The sequence below is a fragment of the Scomber scombrus genome, chromosome 23 (assembly GCF_963691925.1).
Source record: "Scomber scombrus chromosome 23, fScoSco1.1, whole genome shotgun sequence".
In the NCBI taxonomy this organism is placed as follows: domain Eukaryota; kingdom Metazoa; phylum Chordata; class Actinopteri; order Scombriformes; family Scombridae; genus Scomber; species Scomber scombrus.
Genome location: NC_084992.1, coordinates 4,159,585 through 4,174,793, shown reverse-complemented (window position 1 = coordinate 4,174,793; position 15,209 = coordinate 4,159,585). Strand labels below are relative to the sequence as shown.

The 15,209-nt window shown below is 38.0% G+C and overlaps 2 protein-coding genes across 4 annotated transcripts in view; one reads left to right on the top strand and one right to left on the bottom strand.

The window, feature by feature from the left end:
* Positions 1-4,250, bottom strand: part of phka1a (phosphorylase kinase, alpha 1a (muscle)) — a 33,406-nt gene extending 29,156 nt beyond the window's left edge. For all 3 annotated transcript variants that reach the window (XM_062444945.1, XM_062444946.1, XM_062444947.1), the window contains exon 1: positions 4,036-4,250. In XM_062444945.1, coding sequence (XP_062300929.1) covers positions 4,036-4,113 — 78 coding nt within the window. In that variant the 5' untranslated portion in view covers positions 4,114-4,250. The remainder of the gene's footprint in view (positions 1-4,035) is intronic.
* A 3,993-nt stretch (positions 4,251-8,243) lies between these two features.
* LOC134006315 (uncharacterized) lies at positions 8,244-14,918 on the top strand. Its single transcript, XM_062445401.1, has 7 exons — positions 8,244-8,451; positions 8,692-8,994; positions 9,757-10,032; positions 10,507-10,743; positions 11,712-11,819; positions 14,593-14,643; positions 14,857-14,918. The coding sequence occupies exons 1-7, from the start codon at positions 8,244-8,246 to the stop codon at positions 14,916-14,918; spliced, it is 1,245 nt and encodes a 414-aa protein (XP_062301385.1).
* Positions 14,919-15,209: the final 291 nt, after the last annotated feature.

Here is a 15,209-nt window from a genome sequence, read left to right as displayed (position 1 = left end):
TTTGCAAATAATTAAAGTGAGTTTAACTTGATTTCTTTAAGTTTAAAAAGTGAAAATGATGAGTTTTAAGTACAATAAATTGAACTTCATGTTAACTCTGCTGGGATTTATAAAAGCATGCTTTGATCCACCGATGTATCGTCTCATTTAGTGGATATGAAGCCGGATCACAGCTGCTACAAAGACCAAGAGTCCTTGTCTAATTTTGCTCCATTTATTAAAAAACACATTGCCCTTAGGAGAGGATGTTGCTTTTTATCTGACAACATGTGATACCAGTAAAAATTAGAGCTGAAACACTGCAGAGCTTGAAACCCGAATAAAGATTCATTCTTGTATATAATTACAGATGTATCCTGTGCATGAAAAGCCCCTAAACACAAATTTTTTCCTGGTCTTTATAAGTTATAAATGAACTGACAGCTAACTGAGACACCGTACCAGTCAGCTCTTTCAACATCCACTTGGGTTTCATCACTAATAGAAATAGAAATGTCACACAAAGTGGCTTCTGGGTACGTTGCACAAGCGGTAGAGTCGACATGTCAGACGTATGCCAAAGCTCCAGTGTTTACTTCTTTATGTAAAAGAGAGTATAAAGAAGTTCATTCATGAGTTTAGTCAGTAGTAGTCTACAGCAGCTCTCTGTGTGTAACAAAACAGATTTACTGCCAATACGTTTATCGTGCTTTATCGAATGTATTATTGATGCATCTCCGGTTGCAGCTGCTCTCTGTGAGATTAGTGCTGTGATCCATCTGAACAGTGAGCTGTACACAACTCACTGGGAAGGGCCTTGACTATTCTCCAAGCCTTATTCTTACAGTTCTTGGTGTAAATATCTTTTAGACAGGATAGAGCAACGACTATTGTATGTTCAGCCAAACGAGCCGCTCGATGCAGGGCCTTAAGAGTTCTGTTCAGTGCCGTTTCCATACCAGGTTTCTGTGATTTCCTCCACGAAATTGCAGTCCCATTTTCTTCCCATCGTCTCTTTTTCCTCCTTTACTGCTCATCTTCTATTGTAATCTGCTGCTTTGTAATTGTCCATGTTTGTTGTAAGTTGTAGGTCGCAGTATGTGTGTATTTATGACATCCTGGATGGTTCTTGTGGTCCATGGTTTCTGGTGTTGGATAAGGATGCATCGATTGGACTTTTTCAGTGCCGATACCGGTATCGATATCTGGGCTTTGGGTATCAGCTAATACCAATCGGATACCATTGTTTAATTAATAAGCTGTATGCCTAACTGTGAGGAAGAGACTGGGATCATTCTTTTAAGTGTAAAGAAAAATCAGGCTTGACTTAAATGTTGGTTTCCTAACTTTGTAAAGAAAAATGTATCAAATAAAAACACTGATATAAATTTACTTAATTGTTATCTATTAAAATAATGGTTTCTGATACTAGATGGGCCCATTGTCACCAATACCGATCCAGCTATTTGAGTCAATAGCGGACCGATATCTGTATTAATATCGGTGAATCGATAGTTGTGGAAGGATTTAACTGTAGTTTTGGTTACAGTTCCTTCTGTTGTTTCACAATTAAATCCACCACAGACTCAGTGATGTCAGCGAGTGCTGAACGTGCCCCAGACTCCGTCATGTAGTACAGAGGGTCAATCCGAGGGTGGCCTCCAATTGACCTAACCATTTCCTGACCTCTTGTGTCAACGAGGGCAACGTTGTAGACTGTTACTACATACCTTGACCTCAGCAGATGGCCACGCTTCCCAAAAGAAGGTAGTGATTCTGCTCTGTAACCATTGTTGAATGGCGTATAGCAGCAATCCAGAGTGTTTATTCCCCTCGTCAGGTATAACCTTCTTAAGGTGAGCTTTATTGAAGTGTCCAACAACAATGACTCACCGTCTGTCAGCAGCTCAAGTCTTTGCAAAGATGGCTGTGATGATAACTAAGGTAAATTTCCTTGGTAGAAAGTGCGATATCCATTTGATTGACAGTAACTCCAGATCAGGTGAGCAGGAACTGGACAGAAATGTAATATTCCCACTGTCACACCAATCTTTATTCACCATAAAGGACACTGTTCTCTGATTGAATGGTGCTGTCTGGTATTCGAGGATTTAGCCAAGTTTTGGTGAAACAAAGGACATTCATTAAAGCTCCTGGTTTAGTTTTTGATCTCTGTCCTATCTGGTTGGAGTTAACAAAGGTCAGGGATTTGTAAAGTGTTCGTAGAAGTCCTGTTCTCTATCAGCTAGTTTCAAGACATTGGCAACTACACAGGCTTTTCTCATCAAGACTGGACTTTCTGACTTATTCCTGGGTCTCGTTCTGTCCATTTTATAAGATGGGTTGTTGACTGTGTGACTGGTAAAACTTCACCTTGGAAACCTTTCAACCAAACCACAAAAACTATCAGAGTTTCCCACAGAGTGACAGAGTGACTGTGGTGGGGGTAAAGAGGGCAAGGGGTAAGTGCTGGTTAAGCGGTCAGTTATGCAGTTGGGGTAAATTCCATAAGTTAAAGTGAAAGTGAATAAATTAGAGCGTGTCCACTTATGTGTTGGTGTTGTGAGTGTTAAATATGTGGTGGGACAAATTGAACTATGACCCGCCACTGTTTAATGGTAAACCAGCACGTCTTGATTTAGGGTTCAGATTTTATAAACCTGGGTGGATCATTGAAGTAGAGTGTATGGGAAACAGTGACTATTGATGTTAAATTAATCAATTATCATCAAAAATGCTGAACATATGAATCTTTCAGGTTCTCAAATTACAGAACTTGCTGCTTTTCCACATCTTACATTATAGTAAATTGAATATGTTTGGGTTTTGGTTTGAGAAATAAGACATTTGATGGCATCGCCTTGGGCTCCAGGAAAAAGTATGTTTCAGACGTTTTTGTCTATGACGTTTATTTTTAATCGAACAAATAATCAGAGGGTTAATCAATAATAAAAAATAGTCATAAATCGGTTGCAGCTAGAGATAAAGACAATTTTCTGACTACTATTACAACCCGCAATGGATCAAAAACTGGAGAGAAGAAACTCCTCAGCTTTCACCTTAACCCAGTTTGGGGTTTTTAACCCTCCTGTTGTCCTTTGGGTTAATTTTACTCAATTAAATTACAAGTACCTTACAACTGGCCTTAAGAACAGCACTTGAGTAAATATACTTTCCTATCTTTACATCAAGGACCACAGTGGATGTAAGTTTTGGACTTTGCTGTGTCATTTGTGACATTTTTGTAGTTGTGTGTGTATTTATGTCAAATAAACTAAACTACAGTAGACCATTGCACTCAGTAGCCAATGTGATCTACTGTGAATAACCACCAATTTCCACTTGTCACTCCATAATTAGTATAGACAAGAGCATACAATTCTTTTTATGTTAAGTTTTTACACCATATTGAATGCTAGAACCATAAATAGTGTAACTTTCTGATGTTTTATATTGTTTTTACACTGCAAGGATTACCCTAAATTCAATATTTGACAAGTCACTGTTGGTTTTCTTGGAGGTAATGTTTCAGACGTCAAACATTTAAACTTTTTATGCTAGATTATAGGATTAAGATTAGGTTTAGGATTGGAGTGCAGCAGTGAAAACAGATAATACACCAGCAAATTTTGATCCTAATGTGCAAAACTGCAAAAAGTGGAAGTATAAAGTAGCATACAGTGGAAATGCTCAAGTAAAATACCTCAAAATTGCACTTTAAAGTACAATAGTTGAGTAAATGTACTCTGTTGCTTTCAGTCACTGGGCTTCAATGCTTTTTAAGTGACACACACACACACACACACACACACACACAAACCATGAGTGTATGCAATTACATGTGTATGTGTGTGATATTTGGAAAAGTGCTGATGCCTTGTGCAACATCAACTTTTACTGCTTTGCATGCATGCAACATTTGAGTTTTACCCACTTGGGACTAACATTAGTGAAAACCTGCCAGCATATATGAAACCTGAAGCCTTTTTAAAAAACCCACAAGTTCATTAAAAAAGGTGTGAAGCAACCAAAAAGGACATATTTTAAACTACTCACTTGGAGCCGCAGGATAGTTTGCTGTACTATCCGAGAATAGTTGTCCAATTTAACCCCAGAGTTGCTTCTGCTTCTCATGGTGACAAGTCAACAGTTCACTGCAAAGTATTTAAGGATTAAATAAACATTAAAGTCATTTTTCGGTGCTTTTTTTTAAAGAAGTCCGACAGGCCGAAAACAGCAAGACAGCCTCCACACTGAACCAGGAAAGCTGCAGCCTGGCTGTCAACAGCGGTGAGCAACGAGAAGTCCTGCAAGTGTTGTAACTTGAAGCTGTGGTGAGCGATATTTCTTTTCCTAGTATGGTGAAGGTATGCCCCTCCCTCCTCTGGCTCCTGATTGGCTAATTATGACATTCTGACACTCACGATAACCAATCAGACTCCTCCTTCCTAAACCAACACATAGAATGAAGGCAACTAACCAATCAGAGATAGTTAGATAGATAGAGTAGTATTTTGCCATCCTAGGAAAAACATTAGCAATGAAACCGGATACTAGGAGAGGTTGCATTCAAAATAAAAGAATGTCAGCCAGGAAGCAAATCCTTTATACGTATGAACTGAAATTTGTTTGAAATTTAGGCCCGGAAAATTTATAAATTAATACATGCAACATATAATATATATAATATAATATAACATTATATCCAAGGAACATTGTACACATGTATATAATCTCAGGACCTTTTGAATATTGCACATTTATATATTGCAGATTTGAGATGAGAGAATGAGAGAATACGTTGTTTCCTGCTAAATTACCTCAAGATGGTAATGTGTTGTTTGTTTGTTTTTTGTTTGTTTGTTTGTTGTTATCACAGATCACTAACACAACACACGTATGCATAGGATCAAGGTTTATTCTTTAATTTCAGTTGTTTTTGTTGTATTAACTTTCTCTTTTCTTTTAGTTCTCTGGATTCCGACGCTACAGCGGCGCCCTTGAACGCCTCCTACAGAACGGCCCGACAGCGACACTTAGTGGCAGTTTAGTGGAACTGCAACTGCACTTCTTTGAATAAAAACACTCAACGAGAACAAAAATCTACTTTCTTTTTATTTGTTTGTTTTATTTCACGCTTGCTTCGGCAAAATAAACGCGTGTTTCCTGATCAAATAAAACCAACACAGTTCTTTTGAATTGAACAGATTAAATAGAGATGATTTGTGTGCAAGATTGTGCACAGATCTCGCTTTTTGGCCTTTACCTCCAGTAGATTTCCTCTTTTCCACAGTATGTCTCCTTACTATAATGATGTGTGTGTATATATGTGATGGATCAACTCATTCTACTCTGTCATTTTGTGCTTTGAGTACATTGAACTTAATTGTTTCTCTTTCTGCTTCCCAACAACATTTAAACATAAAGAGTTTTATTGCTGATTTAAGTTTGCAGACATTCAGACTTACATGTATGATGTTCAGATCAGCTGTTGGTTTCTGCTCGGTTGTGGTCAATAATGTTTAATTGGTCTGATCGGAGGTTTTTCTGCAGCTTGCGGAAACCAGCTCTGACTGATTCTCCATCAAACCTCCGCTAGTTGGCGCTGGTGCCTCTCACAGAGCCCAGCAGACCCTCAGAGCATCAGGGTTTATGGGGATGGAAGGCGAGGTGAGAAGATCCGAACTCCAGAGTCTCAATTCCTCCAATCGCCATCGCCTGACGACTACAACGCATCTGTTCCCCTCACAGTTACTAAAAAACAGAGCCTATAGGCTATAGCACAATTAAAACCAGACCTTTTCACACAGATCCCCCATGAGTCGATAAGCGCACAGACAAGTGAACCTGCAATATCAGATCTCAGAGACTTTTGAGGCTACATAGAAGGGAAAGCAAAACCTGCATTAGCAACAGCATTATTTGAGGCTTTGGTTATTGTGGCATACTTTTTACTTCATGTTGTTTCCCTAATGTAGTGACATGTTCATTGTGCAGCTTCATATTTATCCTATATATGATTGAAATGTTGAGAATACATGTTGTAGTTAAAAAATGCTGTTGTAATGCAAGAAGAAACCGATGTTCATTGATAGATTCATCAAACACAATCAGTGACTACAAAAAAGTTAGTTTATTGTATTTACAAAAACTTTGCAAAATATATATTTAAAATTAAAAGTCCAAATCTTTAGTCCAAGCCAGCCAGCCACTCCACTGTCCTCAATCCTCCAGCAGCTGTAGGACAGTAGTGCACCCTCCACCTGTTTGCCTTCCTGAGTTGTCTGTGGTCAGTCTCTTTAATTTTTCTGAGGCCAGCGAGTGATTGAGGGAGCTCTGAATTTCAGAGTTTGTCCCCTTTTCTCTGTCTCCACCTGCATCGTCATCATCCTCTTGTGATGAAACATGGTCGAAATGGGAGTCTGACCATGCGGGGGGAAATGAAATAAATACTTTTAATAACATTTTCCAGGAACAAACTTCTGCAAGAGATGAGTTATGATATTTCTGCAATGGCCAGGAAGTGTAATGTGTCAAAGATCAAACTTCGACACATGTGGTCTGAGTGCTGCCTATAAGGGAAGGAAACAAAGGCAGACTAAATTAAAAAGAAGAAGTTGGAGAAAAAGTCTGATCACACACAACTTCTCTCTTTCTGTTGCATTATTATTGAAGGAAAGTGGAAAAATCAGAATCAGAGCAGCTGTGTGACAGACAGTGCTGGATGTGAGGATGAGGTACACTACGATCTGCGTGCTGGGATTATTCTGTAAGTACATTATTGACTTCATTTGCATAGCACAGATTAAAGAACATGTTCCTGATTAATCAGATTTACAGAGTATCGCTGGTTTAATCAGTTTCAGGTTTTGGAAAAGTAAGGTATTGTTATGTATGTAGATTTTAAATGTCATGTTTGTTTGTTTGTTTTAATTTACACATCTAATTTATTTTTAGTTTTATTTGTTTCCTTTGTACTTGCTGTATATAGACTATATATATAGTTTTAAATGTCTTTATTATGATTTTGACATTTTTTTCAGTTGGATTATGTCTCATGAAATTTCTTTCTTTTTTTAGTGATCAATACACTCTTCTATGGACACTCTAAAGGTGACCTATTATTTTTTTATTTGTATATATTGTGTTCATCATGTGCTGTATGACTTTTAAACACCCTTATTATGTTTATATTTTCACATATAGCCTATGTGGTATTTTGTGGTGAGGTTAATAACTGTGACCATCACTCTGGTGTAACATTCTCAGGAAATCCTCTGATGAAACTCTGGGTGTGTGAAGTCTTTCTCAGAGTTTTATCTGACGTTTTCTGTATTCAGTGACAGACTGTCAGCTCGGAAAACACACACAGTCATATCAGAGAAGAGTGCGCTACAAGCTGTCATAAACTCAAGCTCTCTTTTAACTCATTTGTAAGAGTCTTTGGGATTGCCACAGACACCTCATTAAATTGACAGTACTGTGATCATCAGTTTCATGGGTGTTGGAGGCATTGAAAATGTGGGTGGGACAATCTCGGCCAGAAGGGGGGATGAGGTCATGAAATAAAGATCCAGTGTCAGACTCCAACCACTGACCTTGCATTTGTAAGGCATGCAACCTTACCACTCAAATACCTACATCTTTTCAACACTTACCTAATGGAACAGTGAGGCTGCTGTCAGTCTGTTTTATACTGATTTTGTAACAAAAACAAAAAGGCTTTGAGCAAAAGGTGAACAAAATACAGTCAAACTTTGATTTTAAGTAAGTTAACGTCCTGACCCACCTTAACTCAGCTACCTGACACCTGAGCATCAATTACAAACTACTGTCAGCAGTGCTTGTGCAGTGCTTGTGTATGTGTATGTGTATATCTGCAAGCTGCCTGGATGTCAGGTAGCAGTGAAAACGTGGGATGGATTTTCATTGATTCAGGCCTTGATTTAGACAGCGCTCTGAAAACAAGGCTGAGTGAATAGACTGATGTACTGATTATCAACATGGTTAAAAAGGTGACGATCCACATGCTCAGTTTATTACTTGACTAACTTTCCCACAGCTACAAATCATTGTTTCATACAGTGAATGTTTTATAAGAAACATGACTGTGACCACCCAGGTCAACATCTGTTTTTGTATAAACTTTAAATCTTCATGCTGAATAAAGGGATTTGTATGTATATTTGGTTTGAACAGCTTCCAATAAGGCTGTTGTGACTCTGCAACCCAACTGGCCTCTGATATACGGTGGAGAGGCGATCATGCTTAGATGTGAGATCCACGACGGAGACACAGAGTGGGTGTATGAATGGAAGAGTCCACATGACACATTTCCAAATAACAGTGAATACAGGATTAGCAAAGCTTCTTCACACCACAGTGGAAACTACAGCTGTAGAGGCAAAATGAGAAATGCCCAACACATTTCAACAGAGTGGAGTGCTAACATGACAGTGACAGTGTCTAATTGTAAGTCTGATCCCATTAAATTTTACACTGAAAATATTAAATATTCAAGAACATATATTTTTGTTAATACATATTTAGATAGTATATCATTAAGATTACATTACATATTTACATGCAAAATAAAATATCTATAATAGATAAAATGATACCACTTTAGATCAGATATATTTGCTGTCTAGAGACTAAAGTTTTATCATAACATTCATTCATTTTCATTCTGAGAAAATTACTTTCCAACAGATCCACCAGCACCTGTCCTCACTGTGTCCTCATCATGGCTGAGTCCTGGAGACTCAGTGACTCTGAGCTGTGAGGTTGAACATCCATCTGCAGGATGGAGGTTTTACTGGTATAAGGCTGTTCCCGAACAACTAGAGGACTCCTACATCTATGAGCTGCTACCTGGTAGCATCAAAGGGACTGAAAAGGATTCCTACATCATTCATGGGCCGACACACACAGCAGGATATACGTGTAGAGCTGGAAGAGGAGACCCAGTGTATTACACTAGATACAGCAAACCTGGGTTTGTCTGGTCTGGAGGTGAGTTTGTTTGTTTTTGTCTCCTTCTGTCAAGATACACTTGTGATGTCATTATCTGGGTATTGATTGTGGTGAACCTATGACCTTTCTCCATCAAGTCTAGATTTCAATTCAACACACTCACCAAACACAATGTTGATGTTGAATTATTTTACATACTGGACTGAGCTGGATTTCCTTCTTTACATCTTCAGTTGATCTGAAAGCATTAAAGCACCACAAACTGACATATTAGTATTTTACTTGTTGTTGAAACCAAACTGTCCTCTTTGCAATGAACACTTTGGATATCTGAGATCATCTTACAGTCAATACTCATTACTTTTACTTACACAGCAGGGCGGACAGTTGTGGTTAAAAGAGACTTTATTTAATGGTCAGGCAACGTGTAGACATACAAAACAGTCAATATCGAATAATGAAAAGTCAGCAGGCAACAAATTAGGTAAATGGACAAAGTGCAGAAACAAATAGAAACCTGAGAAAAAACTCAGAAGTTGAGAAAAAAAAATCAAAACATCCATAAAACAGCTCAAACCACTCTGTAGCACATTTCCCGTCTCCACTGTCAGTCCATATGCTCTGTATGTTCTTAACACTCAAAGTCTCACTAAAACACAGCACCTGATGCACCATTTATATGATTCAGATGTTTTCATTCTCACAATAAATAGTATTAAAGGTACAAAAAAGAGAATTATCTCCATTGTGATCTTTTTAAATTGAATATCTGTACTTGGTTTTTCATTACATGTTCTTCAGATGTTCATTCAGCAGTGACTCTCAAAGTGAGTCCTGACAGAGTGCAGCACTTCTTCTCTGACTCTGTCTCACTGAGCTGTGAAGGAAACTTTACTAAGTGGAGAGTGAAGAGCTTTCCTGAGGGCAGCTACTTCCTATTCAGGACAGACTGTTCTGACTGGAGGTCCAAGACTGGATCCACATGCAGCATCTACAGATTACGGCAGAGACATACAGTGTTCTGGTGTGAGTCTGGATCAGGAGAGTTCAGCAATGCAGTCAACATCACTAGACAGAGTATGTTTTCATTACATATATTTTATTTTCATCTTGTATTTAAATTATTTTCAACAAGGTGTCACTAAGTACACTTCCTGTGTAGAGAAACAAGTCTTCTGTTTCTTTCTTTCTGTTTCTTAAACAAAGAACTAAAAGCACATTAGACTATTATTGCTTAAAATTATAATAAAGAAATATAATCTCATCAGTAAGAAAATTAGACATTATGTGTAACATGAAAATTAAGTCGTGTGCTTTTACAAAAAACAGTCAATTCAATATCATTTACAAAGGAAAGGGCTTGCCTCTCAACAAAAAACTCAGCCATGAAACAAATTAAAGCTTCCTAATATGTAGTTAAAAATTCTAAATCAATATTTGATAGATCCAAGAGGCTTGGTTAACAGCTGTTTTGCTGTTTTAACTAGTCATAGCTATATTTACAGTTACAAGATTGAAACTTCTTATTCTTTGACTGTTTTACAGATGCAGATATTATCCTGGTGAGCCCTGTGCATCCTGTGACTGAGGGAGATTCTGTTATTCTTAGCTGCAAACTGAGGACAGGAGAATTACTTTCCAATGTGTTTTTCTATCAAAATGACGAACTTATCCAAAATGATACCAGAGGAGAGCTGAATATCTCTGCAGTGTCAAAGTCAGACGAAGGCTTCTACAAGTGTGAATACTCAGGAAATGAATCACCACAGAGTTGGATGTCAGTTCAGGGTGAGTAGGAAATGTAGTCAAACAGAAATGAAAGTTTATAGGTTTCGTTTCAGCTGATTTAACATATTGGACTAACTTGTCTTACACTCTTAACACTGCACATCAGGACCATTCAATAATGATCCATCTTAATACAAATGTAAATGAATGATCAGTCAAATACTGCTTAACCCTCCTGTTGTCCTCAGGTCAAGGAAGGACAGGAGGAAGGAAGGAAGGAAGGAAGGAAAGAAGGAATGAGGAAGGAAAGGAGGAAGGATGGAAGGAAGGAAGGAAAGTAGGAAAGAAGGAAGGAAGGAATAAGGAAGGAAGGAAGGAAGGAAGGAAGGAAGGAAGGAAGGAAGGAAGGAAGGAAGGAAGGAAGAAAGGAAAGGAGTAAGGAGGGAGGGAGGAAAAGAGGAAGGAAGCAAGGAGAGAAGGAAGTGAGGAAAGAAGGTAGGGAGGAAAGAAGGAAGGAAAGGAGGAAGGATGGAAGGAAGGAAGGAAAGTAGGAAAGAAGGAAGGAAGGAATACGGAAGGAAGGAAGGAAGGAAGGCAGAAAGGAAAGGAGTAAGGAGGGAGGGAGGAAAAGAGGAAGGAAGCAAGGAGAGAAGGAAAGGAGGAAGGAAAGGGGGAAGGAAGGAAGGAAGGAAAGGAGTAAGGAGGGAGGGAGGAAAAGAGGAAGGAAGCAAGGAGAGAAGGAAGGGAGGAAGGAAAGGAGGAAGGAAGGAAGGAAGGAAGGAAGTATGGAAGGAGGAGGGAGCAAAGGAAGTGGGAAGGAGGGGAAGAATGAAGGAAAAAATAAAGAAAGAGGGAGGAAGGAAGGAAAGAAGGAAGGAAGGAAAGAAGGAACAGTCAAAAGAGTTGGGGTCAATTTGACCCGGGAAGACAACAGAAGGGTTAGAGACTTTGTCAATTCAATGTAATTAAAGTGTTATACAAGTGAATTGAATGTATAACTAGTTGTCATTTATTATCTTTAATAGCAGTGTCCAGGCCTGAAGACTCTTCATCTCTTAGACCATTAATTGTTGGACCGGTTTGTGGAGTATTTATTATTGTTTTGCTCCTGTTGTATTTCTACAGTCGATCCAAAGGTGAGACTTTTTCCTTCTGAATTTAAGTGTTTTATGATTTAATTATTCAAATACAAAGCTGTATTCTGATGTCATGATGTGGTACAAAAAAGTAATTAAAAAACAAAACCATATAACAACAAATATCCTTTTCACAGATTCACACTCTATCAGGTTGGTACAAAACTCTCCTCTCTTGTTTTTAATGTAACAGCAGTACCTTCAATGTAACTTATTAAATTAATTGTATTTGTTAAAATATTTTAGGCCAATCCAGTCTGAGAGAACCAATCAGGACTCTCCCACACATCACATGGTCAACCTGAATGAAACTCCAGATCATGTATACTCCTCTCTTGTCCATGGTCAGTCTACTTCATTTCTATTACTCTTTTTCTAGATACAGGTCAATTGGTTTGAATGAATATTAACCAAAAGCCACTGTAGCGACTACGATCCCTTCTAACCCCCTTTGTTTAACTCATGCCACCACCCAAGTGACTATGTAAAACAAGAGGAAACCATACCCATGTGTCAGTCAACGTGTGTGACAGAACGTGTGCAGCCCAGGCAAATACATAAACACATTCAAATATATATTTTGGCTCTTACAGTCACAATACATAAGACAGGAACCTGTTGTTGATCTCAGTAAATAAACCAAAAGCATCAGTTTGAGGAACAGTCTCAAAGATTTGTCACATAACTTGTTTCTTCTACCACATGCACAAAAGATCAGACTAGAACATGGTTTTAAATTGTTGTTATTGACCCAAAACTAAAAGACTTTTGACTAGATTCCAAGAATATTATCACCATTATCGTGTTAGGACTTTGTAGTCTTGGTCGTGATTTATTAAGCATCAGTGTCTACTAAGAAACTAAAGACTCCAAAACATCAAGATTCCCTGTTGTTACCAGGCGGGGAGTTCCGGTCCTCTGAAATGATGCCAACACGGAAGTAACTTAAAACTGCATTCTATCAAAAGGCCACCAGGGGGAGACCGTTTTAGTGTCAAAAGGACTTCCGTCTCTATACAAGTCAATGGAGAATTCACCAACTTCTCACTTGATTTCTAACCTCAGTAAACGTTTTCAAAATGTGTTTATGGTCTCAATCGCTAGTTTAAAGCCTTCTTCAATGCAGTATGATGTTCATTTGTGAAATTTTGGGCTCCCTGATTTTATATTTGACGATAAAGCAGGGTATGCATTAGGGCGTGGCTACGTCGTGATTGACAGGTTGATTGGTTCACAGGTTCAGGAGGGCGCCTCATGCCCCTCCTGATGCCCATATAAGTAGAATCTGTGTTTTTATTTTACCCGGCATGCACCGGAAATTTTCAAGATGGCGCTGCCCAGATCCGAAACTATTCGCTTCCAATTTTTATTTTTTATTTTTTATTTTTTTATTGAAAGATTTGTTAGTTGGGGTGTACATTGTGAAATGAGGGATGAGGGGGTTACAAATAAAAAATGGAATACTGTCAACAGGTTCAGTTACATAGTATCATGACAGGCAGGAGAAGACAAAGGATAAGTACATTTTATGTTAGGCAAACAGAGGTCTATTCAAAAACGTGGAAACAGAGAAAATAGTGCTATGGTTTTGATGGCTTTCTTATTTTCAGATTGACTAATTAGGTTGATGTATTGTTTGATTTCGTTTCTGAAACGGTGACTGCAAAGTATTTGATTTGTAGATTTGCGGTTGTGAATATGAGCTTTGGCTAAAAATAATATCAAATTGATTATATAATATTGGTTTAATTGGGAAGCCGTGACTGAAAAGAAACCAAACAATACATTTTTATAGTCCAAAGCAAAGTTTTTGTCGAAATGTTGACGGATAAAGGTAGTTACATTTTTCCAAAAGGATTGCAGATGAGGACATGACCAGAAAAGATGTTGAAAATCTTCTGGAGCCTGTTTACAGAATGAGCAGAGTTCATTAATGTCTTTTTTATATCTTTGCATAAATAAATTGGAGGGATAGATATGATGGATTAGTTTAAGGGATACTTCTTTGATTTTATTTGTGATAAAATATTTGTAGGGGAGGGACCATATGTTTTTCCAGATCAGGTTTGTGAATAAATTATTCCAGTATGAGACAACATTGGGGGTACTGATGTTTTCTTTTTGAAATAATGCACGTACAGTACGGTTGTTTTTTGCTGAGAAGCAGATTCGACCAACTTCAGTCTGTACAGGCTCCAGAGGTAAGGGGTCAGACTCAGGTAACAAAACATTTTTTAGTAACATAATCACACCAGAGGGTATCGCATCAAATACTATTGCATATTCTTTCGGAGGAATAGGAAGTGTATATTTGTTTAGAAATTCTGAATATGATAATAGTGTGCCATTAGAATTGAAAAGCTGACTAACCAAAATAATGCCGTGGGTGAACCAGTTCTCTAGAAAAAGTGATTTGTGTTTATATTGTATGTCCCTGTTATTCCTGATTGACAGGTTGATTGGTTCACAGGTTCAGGAGGGCGCCTCTTGCTCCTCCTGATGCCCATATAAGTAGAATCTGTGTTTTTATTTTACCCGGCATGCACCGGAAATTTTCAAGATGGCGCTGCTCAGATCCGAAACTATTCGCTTCCAAGCAGCAGTCCACAAACCAATGGGTGACGTCACGGATTTTACGTCCATTTTTATATATAGTCTATGGTTGTTACACAAAAAATAACAAAAGAAACATGAGGACTTTGTTATAAAAGTGATGTTTGATTGGTATCTTGCAATTAAAATGATTCATTTGATTTTCACCCTTTACTCACAGGTGATGTTTGTGTCTATGAATCAATCAGAGGCTCTGAAGACCCTGAAAACGGTAAAGTATACACCTTAACATGGAGCAGTGTGAAATTCAACAATTGCATCGTTTAAGTGAAAATAATTTACAAAACAAAACCAACAAACATGCATACCTACCACAGGATAGATGTCTCTGACTATCTCACGGTGAATTTAACAGTTATATCTATGAGACTGACAGACTGTAAATGACTCTGCATAATGATCTGTGCTCTTGGTTTGTTTTTAGATGTTTATGTCAACTCTGGAGCACAAAGTCAGAATCTGAAACGAACCAATCAGCAACATTGAGAGCTGAAAGGTGGGACTTCTATGTGAGACTTTAAGTGAATCATAATCGTACCTATCCAGCGTCTATCTGCACATCTTTTGAAGAGAAGGTTATCAATTCAAACCTCCGCCTGGGGCAAAGATGTTTAACTGCAGTACAGTGTGGGCTCTTCCGAAATTATGTAGTAATGGAGCATAGTAAAAGCTCTCAGTAAATATGTATACACTGTACATTTTTGTATTCCATATAATACACATGTAGATAGAAGAAACTGTAGCTGTTGACTGAAAATAGAACAAAGAAACATATGT